The sequence below is a fragment of the Haliaeetus albicilla genome, chromosome 19 (genome assembly GCF_947461875.1).
Source record: "Haliaeetus albicilla chromosome 19, bHalAlb1.1, whole genome shotgun sequence".
Taxonomy (NCBI): Eukaryota; Metazoa; Chordata; class Aves; order Accipitriformes; family Accipitridae; genus Haliaeetus; species Haliaeetus albicilla.
The window spans coordinates 381,810-408,307 of NC_091501.1; the positions used below are offsets into that span (position 1 = coordinate 381,810).

Sequence of the window (26,498 nt, forward strand, 5' to 3'; positions counted from 1 at the left end):
CTCCCGGGGGAACAACAGGAAAATAAAGCATTGGCCATGCTGTTTGTCACACAGTTTTATTCCACTGGGGAGGGCTTTGACACCGTTGGCAATGAAGTCCTTCATACCCATGGAAAATACCTGGCTTAATACTGATTGCATCAGGACTAAACAGTGTGAAACCTAAGCCGGAGGAGATGAACTAGTTCCTCTCTAGTCCAGCCCTGACCTGTTTGTCATCTTCCTTTTGCTCGGTTTCTGTGGCGAGTCACAGGCAGAGCGAAGGTGAAAACAGGCAGGAGAGTGTGCAGAGGAGGACACAGAGGAGGGGATGGGGGGACCCCCGTGGAGAGCGGTGGTGGCAGACCCAGCCTTTTGTTTTTGCCAGGCTAGTGGTTTTCCCTCTTCTCTTTTGACTCAGCAGCTGAAAGTGGGTTTGGAGGAGGTGCGATTGCAGAGCAGCCTGCCCTGGTGTAGGCTGCGGAGAGCAGGCTCCCCTTCCCATAGGGACGGTTTAACCTGCAAGACCCTTAGCTCCAATACAGAGGGTTTTATTGCTACCCCATGGCTCAGCTGCGGTCCATTTGCAGTGCAGTCCCAGCTACGAGGGAGATGAGGTGAGGAAGCAGGTTTCCAAGCTGGCGCTTGAAGATATGGCTGTGTTGTGCCAGAGGGCAGAGGACGTAAGCCATGCAGCTGAGGGTGGCATGTCAGACCATGCAGCCCAGCCCCAAGGCATTTCCCTTTCGCAGCCCCCAGTCACCAAGGCACAAAAATACATGGGATTTACCTGTTTCAGGCTGCACCTGCGCTTTGAGCCTTTGCTTGCCAGGGTTAGTGTAACTTTGGGCACAGGAATAATCCCACTCACTGCATTTCCCTGCTGAGCGACACTCCCCAGTTAGGGTACTTGCATCATGATTTCTGGTTTTTAGCTGAATGGAAGGACTCTCAACTTGTCCTCTGGCTGAAACAGAGCCAAAAAGCTCCTGCCAGTGTGCCTGGTTTTGGTGTAGAAGATAATGGTGATACGATTGCAATTCAGTGGATGGAATGTCCCAGAAAGACCCAGGATATTTGCAGGATGTCCTGACCTATTCCTTCCTCAGCCAAAACCCATAGAGCTAAAAATTAACTTTCACCCTCAGAGAATTACCAATGGAGCATTGCTCACTCAAACCAGCCCAGTGCATTCTCTTCCTTTCTTTGGGAATGGAGGAGAAAACTTCCACTGACAGATTCACAGGAGAGGCTGAGTGACATGAGCCCATCCGGGATCTGTGGCAGATTTGGGCAGCTAGCCCAAGGGACTCCTGCTGCCCAAAGGAGTCATCAGGGACTATGGCACAAAGCTGGCACCTCGGGAGCACGCTGGGGATGCGGGTCACCCCGATATTGGCAGGTCCATGTGACGGCATGGGATGCGCAGACATGTGGACATGGGGTGGTGCACCAGCTGACACCCCTGGGACATGCAGGAGTGGGGCACACAGGACCCTGCTGTGTCCAGTGCGCTCACAAGTAGCACCACTGCACCTACGGCATCCGAAGAGTGGGTGTTGGGGTGGAAGGAGAGGTGACGAGAGGCTCTTGACACAACCTCCTGCCACAGGTTCAGAGCTCTCCCAAATCTCCCTGTACACAGTGAGCACTGCACTGGGCTGGCAAGGAAGGAGAAGATGTGAACGTCCCTCTTAGCCCCAGCATCATACCTTCACACAGCACTTTGGTAGCCAATCAGCCCCAGGGCAGTGCAGGTAGTCTATGAACATGGGATTTTGTGCCAGACCCACATTATACAGTCCAGAAAGCAGAGGTGGTGCAATGGGCCCATTTCACCAACAGGCTCAGTGTCCCTTCTCAGAGACATGCAGGGAAAGCGGGTCGAGGGATGCTTCACAGCTTTCGTTGGGATGACAGTTAAGGAAGAGCCCATCCATGCCATAGGACTCTGGAGTGCAGAGGACCGAACAAGTGCAAGTTACCTCCCAGACTATCCGATCTCACTCCGTGGCAGAGGAGCAGAAGGTCAGGCAGATTGGGAGAGGCTTATGTGCTAAGTGTGGCAACACCCCTTCATGGAGGGCTGCAGAATATTCTCAGCTTGACATGGGACTTGGGCAAACTTCTTTAGTAAAGATCTTTAATTTGAATGTAGTACATCTGGAATGGATGGATGGGTGGATGGATGTTCTCCATCTCCCAAACAGACACAGAGAAGCAGTGCACCTTTAGCAGGGATAAAGGCATTCAGTCTCTGGGGCTCGCTAAGCCCTTGGCCCCTCTGCACAGAGCTTCAGCAAGCTTACCATCCCAGCACCAAGGGTGAAGAGCTTAGCTGAAGCAACAATCTGGGTTGAAATCCCATTTATTTCCCCCCAAATACCCACTGGACTTAAACAGGCTGGGTTAGATTTAACCCAGTGAATAGGAGTAAAAGGCTCTGTATCCCTTTGCAAGCCTAGTACCCCTGCAGAGACCTTTCCTACTGAAGGTCATGTCAAGATGCCAGGCGGCTCAAACTCAAGTGATTAACAAGGGACCTTTCATTTGAGTGATTCATCAGTCTTGGCCATGGGGAAGAGCAGAAGTCCTTGGCTGGGTGAAGGGCTGTGAGCACGTGGGAAGCCCTGAGCCTGCAGTGCCACACAAACCTTGCCTAAGAAGCAAAGGGTCAGAAAGGTAAGTATGAGACCTAGATCAGCAAAGCACAAAGTGATGATCAGCCCTGCTTGTGCAGGGCAGGACTGTCATCCCTACCGAGAAGAGAGGGTCTTCTGGACTCAATGGGCAGTGTGTCAGACCTCGGGCACCCCAAAGGCCAGGTTGTCCCGAATCATCAGTGTCTTCCGAAGGTCTCGTTCCATGATCGGCCTCTGCGTTCGCCACTTATGGGCTTCCTGGAGTCCTGGCTCGAAGTAGTAAATGCAAGCTCCAAAGCCCACCAGGATGAGAATGGAGATCATCAGATACACTGGCACAAACCAATCCAAGAAGTGGGGCATGGCTGCCAGAGAAAAAGGGAGAAAGCTTGTACAGTGGGAGAGCCCAAAAACCACCTCCACTGAGCTTCAGCACAAGACATCTGCCTCATCAGCAGTGCCCAGCCTCCCTGCACCCCTCCTCACAGCCTTGGCCCACCCTGGCTCATCCTCGGTTGCACACCAAGGTTGCACACCAAGGCTGCACACCAAGGCACCTCAGCCTTTGGGAGAGGGCAATCTCTTGGGCTCGTTGCTGGGACACCACGCACTGAGCGGCAGTCCTGCTCCCTCCCTGCAGAGGAGGAGGAGCCCGCACGCCCCCAGCCCTGCTGCCAGCCGTTAAAGGTAGGCAGCGGGTAAATACAGCTGCTTCTTATCTCCTGCTTGGGGAAAAACCTGCTGCCCCTTCCCCTGATGCTCTACAACCCCTTTGAATTCCCAGTCTAAGCTGGTCTGGCTCCGGGCTGAGCCCTCCCTTGCTGCACCCCTGTTTAGCGTCCTGCTTTGCCGGGGCTCAGGGACCTTGTGGTGCTCGGCTGAGCACTGGTCTCTGAGCAGAGCCTCAATCCACCCCCTGCATCAGCCCCTGGGCAGTGGGAGCCACTTACCGGGAGCAGCAGATCTGCCTTCCCAGGATCCCCTCGCCACTTGGGCGCGTGGTGCCGAGTCCGGAGCAGTGCCACCCTGGGGAACACAAAACAACGTGCCACACGATGGCTGTCGACCCAGCGCTAAAAAGGAGCGAGCAGGAAGGAGCCAACATCTCCCTGCCTGGCCGTCACGGCTGAAGCTTTCCGGAGGGGTGGACAGACGAGGTCCCAGCCCCACAACCTGCTGGTGCCCTGGCCCACTCCCTCCCCACCATTATGGCCCTGCTGATGCTGTGCTCAGGGCATACACCCTGACTCAGTGCCATTTAAAAGCTGTAATGGTGCCATGTTTGAGCCTATCCCTTATCCCCATCCTTTGGGAGGGAGGGAGCAACCCACATTGCAATCCACAGCAGTGCCCAGCTTACCTGACTCCTAGCTGCCTGCTCTTACTGAAATACTCGCCAGGATGTGGGTCATGCAGGGGCAGAAAAGGGGATCGGGAAGCATCCCCCCACAAAAAGCACAGCTACGGCCTCCCCCGGGCACCGGGACTGCTGGGTTTTGCACGGTGAGCGTGCCACTTGTCACAGGCTTCAGTGGATTAAACCGGGGACCCTCAGGCTTGGGAAAGCACAACAGCACCAGGCTCAGGCACAAAAAGCAGTCCTGAAGGGAGGCTTTCCAAAACCCTCACCCCTCAGTGGGGCTGATGAAATGCCCCTTGACTTCACTGGGGACAGAGTTAGGGCAGAGCTGCACCCGCGTTGAGCTCCTGCTTTTCCAGACACCTGAAAGCTGTCACCTGCAACCATCCCCCAAGTCACCCCTCTGCCAATAACCACGCGTCCCCCCACCTCCCTTGAGCTGGGCCATTAAGGGGAGGCTGGGGTGAGCTCTGACCATCTCCATCCTCTTCCCCGCTCCTGGCCCGTAAGGCTGCTGCCCTTTCCCGCACTGGAGGCTGGGCTTTTTTGACTTTTTTTTAACACCACAGCCATCAGTTGATTCCAATGTGCCCAGCAGCATTTATCTGCTGGACACCTCTTGCAGCAGGAGAGCCTGTCCCTGCCTGCTCGCCCTGAGACTGGCAGCAGGAAGCATGAGGTTCATCTCTACCCTCTGAATAACACCTTTTTTGTCACAGGGTTAGATCTGAAATGAGCTGCAATTCTTGTTAATGTAAGCAAGAAACTGCCAGCATCAGAGACAACACCTGATTTCCTCCCACTTATTGGCATGGATGTTGATATTTATCTGTTCTCCTTGCATGACAGAGGAGACCTCGGTGGATTTTGCCTCTTCCTACAACGCTCTTTGGCTTTCAGCAATCCTTGTTTTTGCTACCCATGGTGCTGCCCCTACCATTGCCAAGTCCAGGAGGACTTTTTCTGTCTCCCTCTCAATGATTCACACCTTTCTTTTACGAGGCCCCTGCTCCACCTGATTGAGAGCCACAGGACTGGGCAGCTCAGCATCAGCAGCCATTTGGCCAGGAGCAAAGGGGCAGCCTGGGTGCTGCTCCTGCCTCTTCATGGCTGCCTCTGCCTTCCTCAGGCAAGCAACTTTGGAGGAAACCCCCCACCCCAGCCGGCAATAACGTCGCAGAAGTGTTGTGGGGAGCAGGGATCCTGCTGTGGGCTTTCCCTCCCTCAACTTGTCCTGAAGGACTGCGGAAAGAATTAGGCACGAACCCCCCTCCCTGCCAGCCATCAGGTCTGAGGTCCAGGTTTGGCCAGAGGCCCCTCAGCGCAGTTTTCCTACGTGCTCTGCAAAAGTAGCTCCTGTGCACCCCCCAGCTGCTGCCACAGCCAGTCTGGGGGACCAAGGCTGCTGCAAACCTCTTCTTCCAGAGGTGCCCCAGCAGCTGCTAACAGTCCTCGGCTGGCGACAGCAACGAGCAGGATTAGGGAGCCTGGGAAGGTGACTCTGGCTTGGACCCCCGGGGCGACGGGAGGAAAGCCAGCAACCTCATTTCCTTCCCTGATCATCTGCTTTCCAAACCTAGGAGTGAAGCTGGCATCCAAAAAGCACCGCAATAAAAAGCAGCCCTGCAGACTTCCCCATTTATCTTTCCTCCATGACTAGCAGAGTCAGCATTTCCCAGCTCCTCGCTAGCAACCTATTCTTCAGTTTACTTGCTATGCAGCCCTCACCTCGTGCCGCATCCCCCCACCACTCACCCGTCCCTGCCCCCCAATGAAGGGTCTTTGCCGTGGCCAAGCCGAGCACTGGGCGAGGTGTCAGAGCCCCCCCTGCCTCTGCAGGGCCAGCCAGGCAAAGCACTTGCTCTCGTCAGGTGGGTGAGCAGATTTTGGCTGCAAATGCCAAGAAGAGGGAGTTTCATTCAAAGATGTCAGCTTTCCGGAGCAGCTCTGCAGATATTAAATGTGCCTTAACCCTTGCTGGACCGGTTGATCTCAGCACCCCATTTTGCAGCGGGACATCCGTGTCCCCCCAAAGACACGAAAGAGTCCCTGGTCTTTCAGCTGAGACAGCATCTCCTAGAGGTAAGCTGACTGACCCTTTATAAACCCATGCCACATGTGTCACTCCAGCCGCTCTCCTTCAGTGTCACCCCTGGATCCCCTGTGCCACCTCCGGCTGCCCCCCGAGGTGCTGTGGGTACACCTGTGACGGGTGCCCTGGGGGGCACGCTGCAAGTGACAGGGCAGAAACTGCTCAGGGGAGGCCAGGAGCAGGGAGGGGGGTTTGCAGGAGACAGGGACAGGCAGCGGTGACCGGGCAGGGGGTGAGCAAGGCAGAAGTGGTGCCCATGCAGAGTGCCAGGACACAGGTGATTCTGGGGACAAAACCCTCCCGTGCGCATGGTCGGGAATGCAAACCAGGTTGCAGCATTACCAGCCACGGGCTCACCCTGACCACAGAAGATCCTCCCAGGACAGCGCACCCTGGGGCAGCTTCCAGCTTGGGGCAAGGAGCTGCCGATGGCTGGGGACACAGACACGACCCCGCTCCCATGCATTGCATCCCTGCAACATGCCACCTACCTCCTTCTGTGGGCGCAGGGCGACAAGATGAGGCTGCTGCCTCCAGCATCTGCCAGGGCCCGGCCGGGATGAGTCAGGCTCCTTTCCCAGCCAGGCAGTGCCAGGGAGAAGGGACCCCGCTCCGGGAGAGCAGGACGACAGTGAGAGGCGACAGGCGCAGGGCGGGAGGGAGGGATGGCAGGAGCAGCCGTGGCTGGCGGGAGCGTGCAGGGATGACACGCAGCCAGCAGCACGGCCTCATTTCCCACCGGGGCTCCTGGGGCCTTCCCCCATCGCCTGCCGGCAGCGTCAGCCCCCCTCCAGCCTCCCCAGGGCACCCCAGCACCGGGCTCCCCCCTGAAGGAGGGACCGTCCGCAACCAATTGCATCCCCGCGCGGGGGGGGGGGGCATTTTAGCAGCAGTCGTTATGGCAACGGGCCTCCCGAGCTCACCCGCACATGGTAGCCGGACGAGAGCCACGGGAGAGGCGGCCGAGGGATGCTCTCCCTCCTCCCGCATCACCCGCAGCCCAGGCTGCAGCGCTGGAGAACCTGCTCTCCGCCAGGCCGAGAAGGAAGGATGGGGCTGGGGAGGAGGAGAAATGCTGGGGGAGACGTGTGTGATCTCGGGCTGATGGAGATTTATGGGATTTTAAGGCTCCACAGATTCACCGGTGGGCCCACCCCAGACTCTGGGGGCTGGTGGCTTGCTGGCCATGGGGTGGAAGCAGAGAGAGGGAGGGGTGGAAAGGGAAGGGAGATTAGTACTCCCTTTAGGGGTTTTATGCAAAAATAAAATAACCAACGCTTTGACCAAAAGTATCTTCCAGCAGAAAACAGAAAAACATTGCTGTCTGAAGTAATATTCTTGCTTTCAGTGAAATACCTTGTTTCCTGAATCCATACCTGGCTCTGTCATTGCTGCTGCTGACAGAAGAGGTTTTGTTAAAACATTTTCAGCTTTTCAGCAGCACAGAAATAGGAACAACCAAACTGGTTTGGTTTATTGGTTGGGTCTTTTTTGTACACAGGGAAATTTTCACTGTGACCCAGAAGTCGTTTAACACAAAAATGTTTTAACAAAATCAGTCAAACAACTGGCTCCAGCCCCAAGAGCTGCCTGTTGTCCTGCCTGCGCTCTCCAGTCCTGCCCGCTTAGTGTCTGACACCTACAGCCCTGCAGGTGCACCGCAGGGGGTGGTTTTAAAGGCTTGCAGGGCTAATAATATCCACCAAACTGAGCCCCAAATTTGTGCCCCCTACACGCCTATGCCCCAGGAGCTGTGAAGTGTGAGGTTTAATTTCCCAGTAGGTTGCGTTTCAGGCACAAATGGGTTCGTCCCCTCCCCAAACCAACCTGTGGACAGTGACAGAGCCCACACGTGCTTGCTGGCTCCAAAGGCAATGCACCCAAAGGGGTCTGTCGCCTGGTCTGCACCAGGCTTTCATCCATCAGTGCAGAGACAGGGCTGTGCTGGGAGCAGTGGGAGCTGGCTGGTATGCTCCGTGATTTCCTCTTCATCCTCCTTTTGTTCTCCTGAGCCCCACTTCTGCTTGATGTAATTTTATGATAGCTTAGAAGTATTGAGTATAGGCTTGCGATCCACCCGTACCTAGCAGGATATCTGCACAGAGGATCAGATCCATTAGGATTAGCTAGCTGCTGCTTGGTTTGCTGCAGCAAGGTAAGCACTCCAGGTGATTGCCACATGCCTCCAGAGAGGAGCCTACAATCGCGTCTTAATTTTAACCTCACTGAAGTTCAGCCATGATACCCACCCTGACCATCAGTGCAGTAACTGCTTCACTAATCCTACTGCAGAGGGAGGAAAACACAAGCCTTACGGTTTTGACCGCACTGGGAGAGAAACACGTGGTTTGGGCAAACCAAAAGCCAAACAGATTTTTAAAAAATTGCATTGAAAGCATATTATTTATTGTGTTCCCAGAGCAAACCCTAAGGGCAGGCAAAGATGTAGTACATTTGAGAGGGCAGAAGGGAAACCACTTTCCAGGTATGCAAAGAAAATGAGAGGGAGATCAGTGATGGCTGGCACAAGGCAGGAGACTATTCATTTCTCCAGGAGACCGCTCAGTGCCAGAGCCACAGGCCACCCTGGTAGGGCCTGCCAGGCCAGGCATCCTTGAGGACATCATGCCGAAACATGCATGATCCCCCCCATCCCCAGCCAACCGTCCCAGCTCTCTGTCATAGGTCACCCCAGAGGGATGCCAGAGCCAGTGTGTGTCCATTGGACTGCAAATTCTCCCTGGGTTTAAGCTCAGGCTTAATGCTAGTGTGCTCCTCATGCAGCCAAAACCCTAGAATAGCAACAGTTTTGACTCACGGGGTCATTTTTTCCCCTGGCTCACTTCCCTGCCATGCAAGCACTGGGAGGGCACAGTGAGGAGTGGGAATCACCTCTTTCTACAGCCACCACCGCACTGGTGGGCTCATGCAAGTCATGACATGGCAGCCTTGCTTGCTTCAAGCAGAACCCCCCCCCAGCTGAGTTTGAAGCACCCTTGGAGGCAGCAGGAAATGAGCACCGGGCTTTGTGCTGCCAGAGCTGGGAGATGCTTGCAGACCCCCTGCCTCCGACGCTGCAGCAGCTGCTTGCTGCCCATGACAGGGCTCTCAGGTGCTGCTGCATCCTTTGCTTTCTGACAGAGCTGCAGCATCGAGATGGCTCCAGGCATTGACATGCCACGTACAGCTCGAACCGCATGGAAATGCTTCAGCTGCAGTTCAGCTTTCACTATGAATAAGGCTCCTGTGTGTCACTCAGCATCTTCCAGGCATAAGCACGTGCATATCATCCTGCCCAGTGCCTGGGGGACTTCCACCCCCTTCCACCTGGCTTGGAGGAAGCCCCTGAGTGGCTGTGCACACACAAGCCCCCTGAAGCCACTCACCCAGGATACCTGCCCACCACCAAGCCTCCAACTGCCTCCATATCTCTGGGCAGTCACAAATTCACCTGCACAATGAAGGCGAGTGCGGGGTTGGGTTAGACCTGAGAAGGCCACCCAGCCAGAGCGGAAATCATGAAACCCTTCTCAGACAAAGGCCCTGGCGGGAGAAAGAGGAGATGGTTGGGAATCTCAGGCACATGCTTCCTGATTGCAACATGCCTATAAATCACAGCACGAATGATATACTGAGCTCGGCTTAATCCCAAGCCTGATTAAGTGTTATTCCAGTTTTTCCTAACAAGTTTCCTTGCTGTTCTCTAGCATCCTTTAGGCTTTTATCAGCATCTTCTGAGATGATCAGACACAAGTATCTGCCTGTCTTTAAGGCAACACCAATCCCCCAAATACTACTCTCCCATGGTAGGTAGAGGCATGGGAGAAGATGGACTTTATCCAACTAGCCTTCCCCAAGGTCCACAGTAGAGGACAAAACTCCAGCAAGAGTCACAGAAATACTTCCCTGCTCAGCTGCTGGAGGTGAGGGAGCTGCTGCAGGATGCAGAAGGCACCCTGGATGCATGGCAGGACATGAGTCGGATACTCCAGTGGGAAAGCAGAGTAGCCTGCCTTCTGGGTGCTACTGCAGCTTCAAATAAGGAAACCCATTCGAAAAGCTTTGCTGAGTTGACCAAAAAGCTGAGGAAATGTGTATGGTGAGTTAAATTAAACAGCAGAATGGAAAAAGCTGACTTACTTTGGGTCTAACAATAGCTGGAGAGACCCTTTGCCAAAGGAAGCTGAAGTTGCCAGCAACATACGTGGAAATGTCATCAGTTTCCCTAATAATGTGCACTTGCTGCAGATGATACCATTTTTGTCTATTAGTGAGAGAACAAGTGCGATCAAATACACACAAGTTTGTATTCTGCGTGCTTTGTGGGCAGCACTGCAAGAGGTTAGGCCGGAGCCAGCGACATATGGCCAGGCAACATCTCACAAAACTTGTGCTAAACAGGGCTGGGATGAAGCCACAGGAGGTCTGGGAGCAGGTGCTGGGACAAATGGGACCATGCTGGGGTCAGCAATGCTCCCGAGACCATCTCCAAAGCCTGTCTCCATTGCTCCTCTGGCTGATCAGGGAGAACCAAGAGAGAAATCAGAGAGAAAATATCCCAAGATTCAGTCACCAACCCACTGGATGAAGCATACAGCAAATTGGCCAAGGATATTCGAGGGCAATGTGTGTTGTACAATATTTTTTGTAGCAGCTGGTGTTGTCCTGCTGCAGGAGCGACTGCACCATTCCCGGGGAGCACTGGTGATGGCCAGGCCAAGTCTTGCTGATGCTAACTGCCTTCATTGGCATCACCAGAGCATCTTCACAGGGAGTACATTACACTTCTACTCATTTTTTGAATGGTTTGTGCTACCAGAGCAATGTACAATGGCCCACAGACTAAAATCAGGAGCTCTCCAGTTCCATATCGTACCCTGCTTTCCCCCCTTCTGCCGGCACTGGGGGCCAGTGCATTGACACCCCTGCTTCAGCTCTCCTGCACTGCTTGGAAGCAGAGATCAACTCATTATTCCTGCTTTGCAACCTGGAAAGGGGTGGAGAGAGGTGAAACAGCCTGACATAGTCACACAGTGATATGTAAAATACACCCCAGCCTCCAACACTGTTTCTCATCCCTCTCCCCTCCTCTCCTTGCCGAGCTACAGATCTAGACAAGAGCTGCAGGCACATTACCAGCCTGAGTCTCCATCTCCTTATGCTATCCTCTATCATGAAAAAGAGTTTTTAAATGCTACCCTTTGACATTAGATCTGTTTTACACCCCTTGGCCCATGGGTAAATAGCCAATGAGGGTGCAGGACAATGACTCCTGTTCTCCCTGCTGGTTTCCCACAGAGCTGAGCTTGCTCTGCAGGCTTTGCACACACTCCCCTGCCCCGCTCCCCAGAGCATCCCTGCCTGTGTTTCAAAGACAAAGGAAAGCAAAGTGAATCTGCCTGGTGTGGCTCCCCATGCCAGCTGTTGGGCAATGGCTTTGCATCCCAGGATGAAATTGGCTGTGCAAAGCCCGTACCACTGCCCCCCTCTGAGTCACCCTCAGGTGGGCCGTGCACCCAAGGGTCCTTTGTTAGTAAGGCGCTAAAGGGAAGTCTGCCAAGGGATGGCCAAGAAACCTGCTGGGGACAAGGAAACGTAACAGTGGGATTGGTGGTAGCTCATCTGGACATGCTGAACCTCAACAGGCACTGGTGTCACCAGGAGCCTGCAGCGACAGAGGGGATAGCGAGCATGTCCCTGACCAGACACTGAAGCCACCCAGGTCCTTCTGCAGGGCCAGAGAGCAGGCAATGGGGAGTAGCAGGGGGATGAAAGAGGAGAAACACCTTTTAGGTGGGTGCTGCAGCTTTTAGTGTATTTCTACACCCTCAGCAGCCCAAAAGCAGCTTTGTCCAAATTGCTCTCTGTGCCCCCCTAACCTGGGAGCTGACTCTCATTATTTATTGCATCTGCCCGCCTGCCATCTTTAGGACATCTGCCCTGGATTTGTCTTCCCTTCCCCCTGTTGAACTCAACAACAACCAGAAATATCCTGTAATCTCTTCTGCTTCACCTGTAATTTGTCTCATGCTGGCAATGAGCGCAACCATCTGTCTTTGTCAAGATCAAAAAAGCCACAGCAGCCATGTGATGTCAGCTTACATTAACCCCCCCCTCTCCCCTTGCTGGCTTGCCGCAGAGGGGGAGACATGTCTTTGTCCTCCTGCAGCCTTCTTCCTCCCCCTGGCATGTCTCCTGCCATTTGGAGGTGCCCTGGTTGAAGGGGCAGGGAGGGACCAGCCCCGCCAGGCAGCTGAGGGGCTCCTGGACCCTCCGCCGCACCGAGCTGGAGCCGAACCCTGGGACAAGGCAAAGAGCAAGAGATGCAGCAAGGTGGACCACAGGCCACCGAGGGCTTTACATTGCTGCACGTCATCATCCCGCCCTGACCTTGGAGCCAGAAGAGCTCAGCCTACATCTCTAACCGCAGGGCCGCTGGCACGGGCTCCTTCCTGCCTGTACCACGGGCAGGGGATTGCAGGGCCGGGCAGAGGCCAGCCAGCCAAGAGCGGCGAGGGGAAGGTGCCCAGGAAGGGGTAGGACGGTGGTCGGGGCTGCTGGAGCTGCCGCAAAACCTCACGCAGAACAAGTCAGCGCGCGAAGCCCGGCCGTAGGGTGTTCAGGCAATTCCCTTCCCTAGCCACTACATCGAGCAGCCTTTACAGCAGGGAAGTGCACCGCCCTTGTTAACGCGTGTCTGCGTAAGGGACAGCGGGATTTCACTGGAGCCTTCGGTACCGCTCAGGCTTGAGCAGACTAACGGACCCCACCTCCTGCAAGGATGCCCCGGATCCGCGACTTTGCTTCTCGGAAGCTTAGGGCTTAGGGTGGGACGAGGGCAGCGTCCCACCGCCGAGAGTCCCCGCCGCGGCTGCCCCGGGGCCGCAGGAATACCGCTGCTGCTCGGGGGCTGCCGGTACGAGAGCGGCGGTCGCTCCGCCACCGGGGTGGGAGGGGACGCCACCCCACCCGGCACACGCCTGCGCGTGACTAAAAGCCCCGCCCACGCCCCGGCGGGCCCAATGCGCACGCGCGCACGCAGCTCCGCCCCCCGGCTCCGCCCCCCTCCCCTGACACGCTACGTTAGCGCGACGTGTGGCGTAGCGGCGGTTTGAATCCCGGCGGGCGCGATGGCGGTGTTGCAGCCCTACGACAAGCTCCCGGCGCTCAGCTCCGCCGTCCTCCTGGTAGGTCCGGCGCTGCCGCCGCCGCCCCTTCCCTCTCCCGGGGCCCGGCCCTGCGGTAGGCGCCCGCCTGCCCCGCAGCCTCCGCCGCCGCGGGCCGCGCCCTCAGGGGCAACGGCCGCGCCGGCCCCGCCCCTCCCCGCGGGGATAGGCCGCCTGGCTGCCGTAGGCAAAGGTGGGCGCCGGGGCTGGCCCCGCCCCCCGGCCGGTCGGTGGGCGGCGAGGGGCGGGGCTGCCCCGGCTGGGCCCCGCCCCCGACCGCCGTTTTCCCTCCCGTCCGCGCAGCTGGTGGGCTCGGACGGTGGGCTGCAGCAGCGGCTGGCGGAGGCGATCCTGCGGGAGAAGAAGAACTTCAAGATCAGCATGTGAGTGGGGGGGGGGACAGCGGGACGCCCGGCCGCAGGCCCGCGGCGGGAGCGCACGGGGTCCCGCTGCCGCCCTGGCCGCGGGACGGAGCCGAAGCAGCGGCTGTGATGCGGGTTCACGGAAAGTTTCTGCTGCGGAAGGGCCCGCATGGAAACTGCCTATAAGTGCAGCTTCTCGCCAAGTGGCGGTGGTGGGAGCCGGAGGGTGCGGGCTTCAGAGAACGAGCTTGCTGTCGTGGGCACCGGAGGGCACTGCTGCACGGCACGGATGTGGCGAGCCTCTGCGGAAGGCAAACTGCTCAGTCTTCAGGGCACGCGGCTGGGGCGTGATTAGAAACGGGGGGTGGAAATAATTCTCGCGGTCGTCACGTTCACTATGCACCTACCATTGCCCTTTGGATGGTGCAGTGATGTTTGATACTAAATTGGAAGCAGAGAGGAGCACAGGTATTTTTTTGTCTCCTGTGAGACTGGCATATACAGGAATTAAACACCCGGGGACAAAATGGGACAAGTACAACGCTTGCAACTACTTGCAACCAAACAAGTTTTCCTGAAAGATGTCCTTTACTTTTGGAGCTTTTCACAGCCATTTTCTGGTTTGTATGCATGCACGTGCTTTTCCTCCTCAAGCTATTAAGACACATTTGCAATTTTAACTTTATCTGCATGACAAGTCCTGTCTTAAAAGCTCGATTAACTAACTTTTTACAATATAATGTCCTTGACAGCTCTCTTGCCAAGAGCAAATGAGTTTAGTCAGCTCTTCAGAAGGTGTTTGTGTTACTTCGCTGCTGTAAGCCAAGGTGATGCAGTAAAGGCAAACCCAAGCTAATGCTCTACTAGCCAGTTAGAGCAACTGTACTACTCTGATCATGGCGTCTTGGATGTTTGTGCTAAGTAATAGTAAGTTAATTACCCAATTTTCTGTGCAAATCCTGCAGCCTCTGCTGAGCTGTGGAGTGCCATGGCTAGATGGCTGCTGGTACTGCAGCTGGGTAACTACACAAAGGCATGGAAACTTAGGCTCATGCTACAGAGCAAGATAAGTCCCTGCACTAGTATCACTAAGGAAGCAGAAGTCCATGAGGAAGCAGAAGTCTTTGACAGTTTTTTCCCCACTGTGTTGCTTTGGGATAATATACATTACAAAGAAACATGGTGTCTTGTCTGGCAAGTCTACCTGCCAGATACAGCTGTTAGGAGAAGAATTGCAGGGCTGGGGTTTTTGTGTCTCTTACCACTAGGAGGGGAAAAAAAAAAAAAAGGCTTCTGCAGTGCATATCTGGAGGCTGCTGACACCATATAGTGATGTTGGTTTAAATGTAGTAGAATTCCAAATCATGGAGGCTTTTTTGGGTTTGTTGGTTTTTTTTTTTCACCCCTAGACAATGAGATCTGATACTACCCTTTCACCACAGCTTCTCCCTAATTTTCACCTTAAGTTTATAAACTTGTTTGTGTTGCAATGTGTCTTTCAAGCACACTTTGCTCCTATCTTGTGTTAGTTTCAGAATGTTTTTGTTAAATCGTACCTTTCTTATTTATAGGAAACAAAACACCTTTATTTGGAGACTGGCAGATAAAACTACGAACTGCATATGATTAATAGAAGGGAATGTGTACCGTGGTCTGTGGCTACTGGGGAAAACTGTTAAGTCCTTAAGATTTAGTTGGTAGAAGTAATATTCCCCAAGGAGACCAAAATCAGTGTTTCTTTTGGCTTCCAGAGAGCAAGTGGATTGTGAGAGAAACTGAAATTCTGGGATTTTTGTTTGTCCAATCTGTTTTTTGGGTGATCTTCCAAAAATATGGTGCTGATAATATTCTTCCCTGTGGAAGGCCCAGATTTGCACTACTGAAACCTGTTTTTTGTAGTGGGAAGAGACACAAAAAAATCCCCACCCTGTAATTCTTTTTTCCAACAGTTGTATCAGCAGTGGTGGTATTGTGTGGAAGGACACCTAAACTAACCTAGTAACTCATGACACAGTGAACGGGATAAAAGGGGGGTAAGGTATAATAGAAGCTCTTTCTGAGTTATAACTTTATCTATAAAGCTATACTAGTGATAAATTTCTGGTTTAAGGTTTTGCAAATAAAACACACCTTTCTGTTACATGGACACCCGAGAAGGTAGCCTCTCCTGTGTGAGCAGTATCTTTGGAATGTGACAGGAGAGCACTGGCACATTTTAATTGAAACTTGGCAGCAAAATATACTAGTAAAGCATTGGGGTTCACTTTGTTAGAAAGGACTGTTCTTAACAATTAAATAAAATGACTGTCGTACAGATCTGTGCAGAGAAAATGTTTCTGTGAGTCTTGTTATGCTCTAATAAGCTTCCCATTATAAACAGCCTTCTCTACCAAGTATCACTGTGGCTGTCAGCAGCTATGAGTAGGCCTAAGAGATGAGAATGCCACTTAAAGAATCACAAAGTCTCTTCAGTGCCTACGTGTTTAGTAATTAGCGTGCTTCCTGGTAACTTGCTACATGGTGAACTGCAATGGTTATGAGGTTATGGTTAAGTGGATACTGCCTTGCCAAGCTATTTGGTTAAACTGGCAAATTTATTATCTTTCAGTCACCTTGCTACATCCCTCCCCTTACCTCCAGAGAGGGATCACCTTCGGCCCAGGATAGATCTGGTTGCATTTATGATTGACATCAAGAGCAAATACAGGTAAAAGAAGGGTGAACATATGAAAGGGGAAACTGATATTCTTTCTTGGATTGATGGCTAAATCTACATTTTTACTGTGTCAGAATTGCTGAATAGTGGATTTCAAAGCCAAGACTCGCTGTGGTGGAACAGCTCAGTAATATATACAGTGTTTTTCTGGCCTCCAGCAATGGATTAGGACTGAACCGCTCTGTCCAATAACATGCCTGTTGTACACTAAGTTGCCATAGCAGAGGAGGCAGAATTTGTTCTTGGATCCAGATATGGGATGATACAAACCGGGCTTTGGAAAGATGCTGTCTGTAAAATTAGATGGAAATGATGGTGGTGCTGTTAAGTTCTGTAATATGCAGATGGCTGATGTGCGCTGCGTAGTGCTACCTGTTAACGAGCCAGGTGCTGCATCTGTGTTGCCAGTTCACTGATACTGCTGGTCAAGTGGGATCAGCACTATGGATGTCTGCAGGGATTGATCCCTTTTCTCTCATCTTGTGCTCGTCTTTGTAGAAGTGATATTTGTGTCCCCAGGCCATAAGTAAATACTTGCTAAGACACAAAAGTTAGCATTTTGTGACTTGCTTAACTTGTGACTGATGATCCTGGGCTCTAATTTACCAAAAATGACAGGCCCAGCTGCATACTTACTGCACAGATGGTGCTGCAGAAATGTGTGGACTAGCTCTTCTGAAAGAGCTGAAGCAGTGCTGAAGTCTTGTTGAATATTAATGAATTTGGATGCTTAGTGTCTGCAAATCATGGAGGACACCATTCAAACTAAGACTAACTGTTGAGTATGTTGCGGATTATTAAACAGCTGTGGGTATTGCAGAGGTCTCTGATGCCATGCTTTTAGCACAGAGCATAACTCTGCCAGCTCACAGATCAGCAGATGTTAACATCATTGGTTTTCTAATTGTGCTTCTGAAAGTTATTCCCTTTGTCCTTGTGCTGCACTGGTTTTACCTCCCTGTCCAACTGGATTGTCTGTGCTTTTCTTACAGCTTGAAGAATGTTGAAGCTTCCCTAGCATATGTGGATGACAGCTTCTTCCTGGGGAAAGTATGCTTTCTTGTCACTGGGGGTATGTACAGCATCTGCCCTCTTCCTCCTCTCTGAGCAGCACAACTCACTATTACCTTCCTTAAAACAGGGTAGTGACTTAACTTGAAACAAAACAAAGGAAACCAGTGGCTTTGTCGAAAGCTTTGTTTAAATTATATCTGAACTCGTCTGCCTTTTTTTAATCGTTTTCTTAGATAAAACGTAGTTCTCTTATCTCATGTTCACTTGCTCTCTCCTTGTTTTTGCTAGTCAGACCTCTCTGTCCCTAATCCCTGAATATGATTTGTGTTACTGATGGGGTTTTTTTTGTGGCACTGCAGAAGTCTGTTCTATCTGCTCTTGCAGATATGTCTTAATGATGATCTTAATGAGCAGCAAGGAGCATATGGTACTGGGGTAATAAAATGAATCTAAGTGGGTGAGCTACTAAACTATTAAGTACAGTTTTAATATAAGACTGGTATCCCTGCCGTGTACTGCCTGGCCCTGTTGTGCCTCTAATCTCTTTCTCTCTCTCTTTTCTCTCTCCCTGCCTCGAGTGGAGAGGGTGCTTTCCTGCGTACCCTCCCTTCTTCAGCTCTGAGGAACTGGAGGGACCAGACTGTACTGCTCAGTGTTGGAACAGTGGTGCTGTGTCCCTGAAATCTGGGGGTCAGGAGGCCTAATTCTGGGTTGAGAAGGAGTCTTAGCATTGTCTTGTGCTATGGCTCTCGTGACGGAGTGAATTCCTTGGAGACATGACCACCCCATGATACCACATGAGCCAGGAGGGCTTCTGATTAGTGAGTGGAAGATTCTGCCCATGCTGATAGTGTACTGATCCCTTATCCAAAATGTTAATGTTACAGTACTCAGTAATGTGGCAATACTATTCCTGCTGTCAGTATTATGAAAGGCTTCTGTGCTAATTCCATTGGGAATCTTGTACCATTCTGTTTGTACTGCTTGCTGTTGCCTTACCTTCTATTGTGCTCTCAAAATTAGCTCTGGATCATTTGTGGATGTGGAATTTCCTGGTACTTTTCTTCACTGAATGTTGATTTATGGGGCTTGTAATGTGGGAAAACTTTTTCTGTAGTTGGCAGGGTGAATTACTGCAGCATAGAGATGAACGCCATCCGGAACCTGGGAGAAGTCTACTGCAGCCCTGTGCTATTCTGTGAGCTGGAGGTAAGGTGCTTATTTGGTATCTGAAGGGATTTGTGAATTCCACTGCTCTCTGATCCTTAGGAGTGTCATTACATTAGCAATAAATATATGTACATGCGCTACTGTCTTGTGGAAGTGTGAGAGACCAGACTCTTTCTACAAGAGCAGTAGAGGTACAGGAGTATGATAGTCCTTGAAATGAGTCTTCTAGATTACCTGCTCCTTCCTCATGCTACTTCAAAGGCTCAGGAAGCCAAGTCTAAATTAACAAAGACTTCTCTGATATACAAAGCTTTGGTACACTTGTTCCTTGAGGCATCTTCTTTTCCTGGGAGCCCCTGAGCTTTTATTTGCCATGTGACTCTCTTGCCTACGTAACGCTTCCTGTTAGCTGGGCTTTGTTGCTTCACAGACTGTTTTGCCATCTGATATGCTGCTCTTTCCAATTACCTGCTTGGTCTGAAAAGCTGGAGGGAGAGTTTGGCATTCAGCGGTAGCGCACTTAACTTTTCTGTGTACTCATCATTCCACCCTCAGAGACTGCTTCCCTACCAGCAGGTAGTATCTGTGCCTTTGGCAAGCCCTTCAGGGTTTTCGGCTGACAATGCTGTACCTTCCCTAACGTTAGGGGAGTAAATGGGCCTCTTCAGGATTTTCTGTAGCTAGCTGCTCTGAACCATACTTAATGTCTGCTCTGGTTCATTCTTTTATCACAGCTTAGCACTGCTTTTCTTCTTTTCTATTGGTTAAGTAATTTCTCCATTTTGTTTCCAGGTGGAAGGGTCACAAGTTGCCACTGCTCAGCGACTTCTCCGGATGTTAGAGATCTGTGCTGGTCACGTACCAGGAGTTTCTGCCTTGTCCTTTAGCTCACTGATGAGAAACTGTGCTGATGACTAGCTTCTCATTGTGAGAATTCAGCCACATTCATCAGTTTTTTTCACTTCAGGCATTCAAGCTGCTGCAGTTGGAATCACATTGGGAAGCTTTTTTTGCCTGACTTGTCATGACCACTCATCCAGAGCTGTTCCTAGTTGCTAGTCTCTCAAGAAAAGCTTGATTTGTGTTCAGTGGATAACATAGGTGCTGGGAGGAGGGCAGTTTGAATTGGGAATTCCTGTCCATTATTACATCCGAATCCCATTTCATGATCAAGTTTGAGTTTTACCCACTTTGCCAGTGGCCAGGAGCTACATGTTTTACTGAGAGAATACTGGAAGAACGGGCCACTATCCCAAATGCTGCATGTCATGATTGAGTATCTTCATTTCAGTGTCACCAGAGTACTAGAGAAGAGACAGCAGGCTCCTGCTTCCTTTCAGTTGAAATACAGCACCTTAGACTAATGTGAAACCTGACTGCCAGGTTTTGTCTCCCCACCAAGAGAATAATGGGGAAGAAAGGCTGTCCTGCAGCTTCTAGATAGACTGCACTTGGTAGTTAGTGATTCAGCTGTGTGAGCATCTGCCCAGTGAAGGGCTTAGTATTTCCATGCCTGATACCTAATTGGGGAGGAAGGGACTAAAAAAGATAATCTAGCACTTTAGCTTTCTTTTAGACCTTTAGAGAAAAAGGCTCCATCTATCAAGCCCAGGATGACCCTAGCAACCCAGGCTCCGGGGCTGACCAGAGGTGAAACACAGCAGACTGGACTATAGCAATGTACAGAAAACACATGTCTCTTGCAAGTTGGGCATATGCTGTGTATAATCCTTTAACTAACAAGTTCTTACCAGTAGTAATGCATGCCTTATTCTTACTGCAAGTCAGTAGTGTGTTTTGGAGTTCTAAGTTAATAAAGTGTTTACTATTTAAGAATTAGTTGCATGCTCTTTGTTTAGGTGTGTGGCACGGGTTCTAAAACCTATGAACACTTGCCCCAGTTGGCCCTGGCAGCAAGGCTGGTCCTTGCTGGCAGTTTGCACTTTTTCGGTGGTGGGCTGCAGTCAAGCTTTCAGCCACGTGGTGGTGGCAAAAGCTTTCTGAATGTAATCCTTCCTGCATACTGAGTTGTGTCACCTCCAAAATACAGTGTTTCTTGAAATGCTGGGATGTTTCTTACCCAGAATTGCATGCCAGGTAGAAATGAAGCCTAGAGAGAATGTGTTAAGCTCCCCTCTGGTTTAATTTATTTAATCCCTAATAGTCTGCTTCAGTGTTCCTAGGTGCAGAGCTCTAGCTGCCTGTGCTGTTTCACTTAGCTTGTTTCTGACATCTGTCTGTGAGCAGGAAAAAGCAGAAAGCAGCACTGCAGGCTTAATCAGCTGTGAGTGTTGGCAGTCCTTGCGAAGAGCTCAGCAAGGCACAAAGCCTGTGTCCTTGCGAAGAGCTCAGCAAGGCACAAAGCCTGTGTCCTTGCGAAGAGCTCAGCCAGGCACAAAGCCTGTATCCTTGCTCAGAGGACACACAAATCCTAGCTCCAGTTGTACTGTTGCTGGCGGGGGAGGGCTAAGTTGTTTGTCAGCTGGAACAAAAGGAGCTAAACCATTCAGTTGTGTCACAGTGCCCAAAAGGGCTGGACTCTGGCTAAAACCCAAAGGAGAAAGATATGTGCAAGCTCATGGCCATGTACGAAGGATTGGAAGCTTAATGGGAATGCCCTACTTTTCAGCTAGCTTTGTGATCCTGAAGGTACTAGCCAGGACTTTGCCACCAGAGAGGGGCAATCATGCTGAGAAACAAGTTTCTCTGTTGGTTATGCTGTCTCAGTCTTGCTCTCGCTTTGGGTCCCTCAAAATAAATGAAAGACCATGGTTTAGAATAGACTGGTTTCGATTTGCTCTTGATGTGCAGGTGCAGGCTGGGGGAGGGAAGGAAGGGCTGCGGCATGAAGTGAGCCAGTCTTTCGTGTCCTCCACAACTGCTGTAAGGTAAGGAGGCTCTTCTGTCTCCTAGGTTGCTCTCCAGTTGCTTCTAATAACTATTGGATTCGGGTAAAATCCCTTCAGCCTTGAGTAATTTCACTGTGCTTTCTTAACTGGTGAAAATAAAACTTTCTTTGGTTCACCCAGAATGCTTTGTAGCAACTGACACATGCTATTGTCCATTCCTGTACCTTCAAACTGTTTTTTTTTTCCACTGCTGTGTTTCAGATGCAGTATTTCTTTCCTTCTACTACTTTCAAAGAAGAAAGATGCTGTTTGTACTTCCTACAGGTGGCCGAATCCCAGCTGGTACAAAATAAAATCTCGTTCCTTAAGAGCAGCATCTTGCTTCACCTTGGGGCAAATATTTTTTTTACTCTTGGGAAAAAGTCTTTACTAGAACTGGCAGGGGAAGTAGAGCGTATCTAAGAATATGACACTGTGTCTCAGGTCCATCACGTTTTACAACCAAAAGTATTTGGGACACATCTAAAGCGACAGCTTCAACTGTGTAAATACCTCTAGGAACTGTCAGCTATTAGTTTAGACAGGCCATAACACAGCCCCTACCAGAGAAGACAAGGCAGCTGAGGGTATCTTTCATCTGGATGGAGCAGCCAGGGCTAATGTTTGATGAAGTCTTGTGAAAGTAGTACTTGGATTGGGATCAGAGGCAGGGAAGGCCTGAAGCTGAATTAAGGCTAGTGACTCAGGTTCTGTTGTGTTTAAACATTGCAAAACAGCTTGCCAAGCTGGCTGAAATCTAAACTAGCAAATATTTTGGAGTTACTTGCTTTCTCTTCCTCTCTCTGTTGCCTCAGTTCCCTACCCTTGTGGAGATTTACAAAGAGAAATCCCCCTCTCTGTGGTAAAAGTACCCATGAGCATTGCTGGTTTGACTGTTTCAGTTTGTGGATGTGTTTTTGTTTGTCAGCAAAATTAGTGTCAAAACAGTTTAATTAGCATAGAAGACCTTGCACCAGTTGCAGTGGTGTAAGCTTTGGTCATGCAGTGCTTTTCTTTGGGTGGAACTGAATGAGGCTGTAATAAGGTCTCTTCTGCTATGGCAGGTTGACCCACAGGATTTTGCCTTCAGTCCCGTCACTTGAAGATTTTGTGTCCTCAGCCTGCTAGCCGAGCTGCTCACAGAGGTGCTCTGTGAGAGATTTCAGCACAAATCAGCTTGGTTGGCATTACTTGTTGGGATTATAGCTCTCTGCTGGCCCAGGTTTTCCAAGGGAAGGGGTCTTTTGCTGGCTTCGCCACACCAGCAGTTAAATCAGACCAACTTTTAAGCGTGATAAGACTTGATATGCTCAGTCTGTACTAACAGGAGAAAAAGTCTTTGTGCTGATACGCCTCTAGTAAAAGATCTCTCTGTCCTGGAACAAAGATCAGAGATAAATCCAGCCCTGGGGCTGTCCCTCCAAACCTTGAAACTGGTGGTAGAGGTTTAGAATCAAGGCCACCTCTAATATTTGCTTTGGAGACTGGTTAAAACTGAATGTCTGCTTGCCAAGACCTGTAGTTTGAAGGGGCTGGCTGGGTTAGGTCAGCGGTGGCACTCAGCAGCTGTGGTCACGCTGTAAGATCTGCTTGGTAGCTCTCATCATGACCACTGTCCACAGCAGTGGTGGACAAGAAGGGATTCCTCCTCTGCTGCCTGGAGCTGACCTGCAGAGCTGTGGCAGAGGTACCTGCTCTGCTGGCAAAAGCAAGGGAGACACTTTCTCCTGTGGGGTTTTTAACTTGTCTTGATTTTGCAGGAGCACTGGGCTTTGCTCTGGCCAGATTCCAGCTGCTCTGTCTCCATTCAGCTGGCTCAGATCCCCTGGCAGTCTCCTCTGCACACTGAGTGTTCTCCACATCCCACCCAAAAAGCTGGTGTGCAATGTTGCTGTGGGCTGCTGAATAACTGCCACTTTCCATTCAGTGGCCAGCTGTCCTTCACTGGTGGGGAAAAGTGATTTATATGCAAGAGAAAGCAATAGCTGGCACAGCCCAGAGCTGGGAGCCAGAAATGCTGGACTTGTTTCGCCTCTGTGGCTGATTTCTTGCATTACCCTGGGCACGTGTCTTAAAATGCACTGTGCCTCGCTTGCTCTGCCTCTACAGCAGGAGCTGCATCCGCTGGAGGGGTGTGATGAGGGTGAATTAACATTGCTTTGGGGTCACAAATCTGGAATTGGGTGGAAACATTTGGAAGAAACCATTTTTTCCTAATTAGCAGAGTTTGATTTTTACCTAAGTTCTGGGGGAGGAGGGTTTGCTGGCACCTGCTTGCCAGGCACCTGCTGAGATCGGCTGTGTTTTGTGCTGCTTACCTGCCTGACTGCTGCAGGCAGGGAGGCTGCCTGAAACTGGGCTGCGATCCTTCTCATAAGGCATTGCGGCATGGTTGGGGTTTGTTGTGAACTGGAACAAAACCACCCTCTGAAACGCTGAAATTCCCCGCACAGTTCAATTATCCTTGAGTTGGCCAGTGGGAGAAATCAAAGTCTCTGGATCTCTTCCTCACCGTTAAATATTAATACGGCGTGGCAATGCTAGGCAGGATGGCATCCCCTCGGGTCGCCTCTGTGCAGGAGGGGCTGTCTTGGCTGTGAAGAACCAGTGTGCGGGAGACGTTGGGTGCAGGGGACTCGGGAGTGATGTGACTTGCTCAGACTCCTTGGCAGCTGAGTAGCGCGGGCTCCCAGCCCGTGCTGGGCCACGTTTCCCTTGCCACAGGCTTCTTCTGCAGGAGCTGACATGTGCCGTGATGCCGACATCCCTTGTGCCCCTCGAGCTCGCCGTGTGGTGGGGTGTTCTGCGAGGAGCCAGGAAAGGCGCCGTGCCCGTCCCCCCGCCTCCTTCACTGAGGGAAGTCAGCGGTGTGTGAAAGAGAGCCCGTGTTTTACATACGCGCAGGCTGCTTCCCCGCCACCGGCCCAGGTGCAGCTGCAGGCTGGGTGCGAGAGCCCCGGGGGCTCTGCGCGTCACGGGAAGGAGCACCGAGGTGGGGTGAGGACAAAAACAAAGAAAGAAGCCACCTCCCCTTGGGAAACCTGGCCCTGGTGTGCAGGGGCTGCTCCATCCTCCAGGTCCTGCCACCCTCTCTGCCCTACAACCAGCTGTGCCAGGGCCAGTTGAAGTGCCCGTACTCTAGAGTGGTCCCCATGCAGGAGCGAGGCAGAGGCATGCTGGTGAGCACTTGGAAAGACCTAAAAAGCCCAGCTGGCCCTAAACAAGCTAAGGAGGCTTCACCCATTTTCTGGCAGCACGGAGTATTTTCCTTTCCTGTCCTCCCATGGAAGCGCTCCCGTCCCACCGTGTGCCCACCCTGCAGCGACGGGGTGACAGTGCCGTGCTGCAGCTGGGCCTGCCTTGCTCCTGCCCTGCTGGCTATGTCACTGCAGTGCTTGGGTTGGTGAAATACCTTGGGCGTTTGCTGAGGGTTGGCAGTCCTTGAGGCACTTACCGCTGTCTGCACTGGTCAGCTCAAAGCTCTCCTGAGCCTCTGTGCTGGCTGCTCTCCTAGGTTTGGCGGCAGTGTTGGCATCACCCGAATGTGAATGTTCATTTCCACACACCCCCCTCACTGTTTCCTTTTCTTGCTCTTCCAGAGATGACAGATGTGAAGCCAGGGCTGCGTTTGACGTAGCTCAGTATGTAACAACCTGTGGCTTGTGCTGCAGTGAAGCACCTCTCTTCGAAGCAATTTACCAGCATCAACTAATTAGTCCTCATTTGCCCGTGGGACTGAGAGGTGACTCAGTGCATTGTGCTGTTACTCCGAGCAGCAGAGATTCAAAGGCATTGGAGCTGGGGAAGCCCTGGGATAGCGCAGTGTTGCTCTGTGCCTGCACACCGGGCACCTGTAAAGGCTCAGTCTTGCACACTTGTCTCCAGGGCTCCTTTTCAGCCACGCAGAGGGCTGAAAGGTCTGCTACCTTAGAGACAGGGCTGGAGCTGCCTTCACCTTGCTCTGCAGGGAGTGTTTTTACTACCTGGTGGGTGTTCTCTTTTGATCTTTTCTGTCCTGTTGCTCCTTCGTTATAACCCAACTTGGCCATCCTGAACAATTCTCCCTCCTTTTCTCACCTACAGGTCTTTAACGCCTCCCTGGCATCTCTGCTTGACTGTGCCGAGCAGCGGGCATGTGTGTCCAGGTGAGAGGCAGGGGCAGAGAGGCCTGGGCACTGTGGAAATAGAGCTGTGGTGGTGGTGCGTGTCCCTCTCAGGCTCCATGACCCCCAGCGAGCTGCACACCAGGCTCTGCTAGCACAGCGGCCCTGAAGAAGTGCAAACAAACCCCTGCATCTGGCCTTGGGCTGCCCTGGCATCCATCGTGCTGCTGTGTGAGCTGCTCCCGGGGAAGGGAAGGGGAGCTGCTTGCGTGCAGATGTTGCATAATACTGACCTAGTTTGAACACAAGTTTGCGGGCTGGGAAGTGTTTGCCCGGCCTGCAGGGAAGAGAAAGCCCCTCCGGGGTGAGGGCTGCTGCACCACATTCTCTGCTCTGTGTTATGAAGGAGATGAAACATGAAGCGTGTGCTTTCTCCAAAACCTGGCTCTTCCCTCTTGCCCAGGTTGCACGTGGAGCATCACCTGCATGAGTCCCCTCTGTGTGTGCATGAGCTGTGGTTTGGCTGAGCTCAGCCACTGCATGGGACTAATATGTAGTGATGGTGTCCTATAAATTATATAGTCGGTATGTTCACCATCTGCTCTGCGCCGAAAGCCGAGTGTGATTGAGACCTTCCCCCCTTCCCAAAGCTTGACTCTCTTGCCAGGCTTGAAATGTGTGCGGATCTCACGTAAGTGGTTCTGATTGAATCAGGTAAAGAGGGAATTTTTTAAGCAGGCTGCAATGTTCCCTGCACCCGAAGTGAGAGCTGAAGCACAGGCCAGCATCCTATTATGAGGCTATGAGTAAAAAGCGAGTCTGATTTCATGCTAATTAGGTTCTAAAGGGAGTGAGTCTTGATTGTAGTGGTCATATCAAAGAATCGAAATAGTAATGCAAAAAAGCAAAGGAAACCCCGGAGTGATTCATATGAGAAGGGGAAATAAAGACAGTCATGGAGGAAGAAGGAGTTTGAGGGGGACTGAATTGCTCTGCTGCCCAAAAG

The 26,498-nt window shown here is 51.8% G+C and overlaps 2 protein-coding genes across 5 annotated transcripts; one reads left to right on the forward strand and one right to left on the reverse strand.

The window, feature by feature from the left end:
* Nucleotides 1–2,105: 2,105 nt before the first annotated feature.
* Nucleotides 2,106–7,122, reverse strand: SMIM45 (small integral membrane protein 45). Of its 2 annotated transcripts, XM_069807092.1 has the most exons (4): nt 6,565–7,122; nt 3,572–3,647; nt 2,740–2,986; nt 2,106–2,638 (listed from the first exon to the last, which is right to left on the reverse strand). In XM_069807092.1, exon 3 carries the CDS (start codon nt 2,982–2,984, stop codon nt 2,778–2,780), a length of 207 nt encoding a protein of 68 aa, XP_069663193.1. In that variant the 5' UTR covers nt 2,985–2,986; nt 3,572–3,647; nt 6,565–7,122; the 3' UTR covers nt 2,106–2,638; nt 2,740–2,777. The 2 variants fall into 2 exon arrangements, with proteins under 2 accessions (XP_069663193.1, XP_069663192.1); XM_069807091.1 differs by having other exon boundaries at nt 2,106–2,986; nt 6,565–7,119.
* Nucleotides 7,123–13,127: 6,005 nt separating this feature from the next.
* CENPM (centromere protein M) lies at nt 13,128–21,723 on the forward strand. 3 transcript variants are annotated; one of them, XM_069807094.1, is made up of 8 exons: nt 13,128–13,260; nt 13,543–13,622; nt 16,210–16,308; nt 17,310–17,389; nt 18,449–18,540; nt 19,294–20,821; nt 20,894–21,389; nt 21,612–21,723. In XM_069807094.1, the coding sequence occupies exons 1-6, from the start codon at nt 13,204–13,206 to the stop codon at nt 19,417–19,419; spliced, it is 534 nt and encodes a 177-aa protein (XP_069663195.1). In that variant the 5' UTR covers nt 13,128–13,203; the 3' UTR covers nt 19,420–20,821; nt 20,894–21,389; nt 21,612–21,723. The 3 variants fall into 3 exon arrangements, with proteins under 3 accessions (XP_069663195.1, XP_069663194.1, XP_069663196.1); XM_069807093.1 differs by having other exon boundaries at nt 20,894–21,723; XM_069807095.1 differs by lacking the exons at nt 18,449–18,540; nt 19,294–20,821; nt 20,894–21,389; nt 21,612–21,723 and adding an exon at nt 17,948–18,145.
* The last annotated feature ends 4,775 nt before the right edge of the window (nt 21,724–26,498 follow it).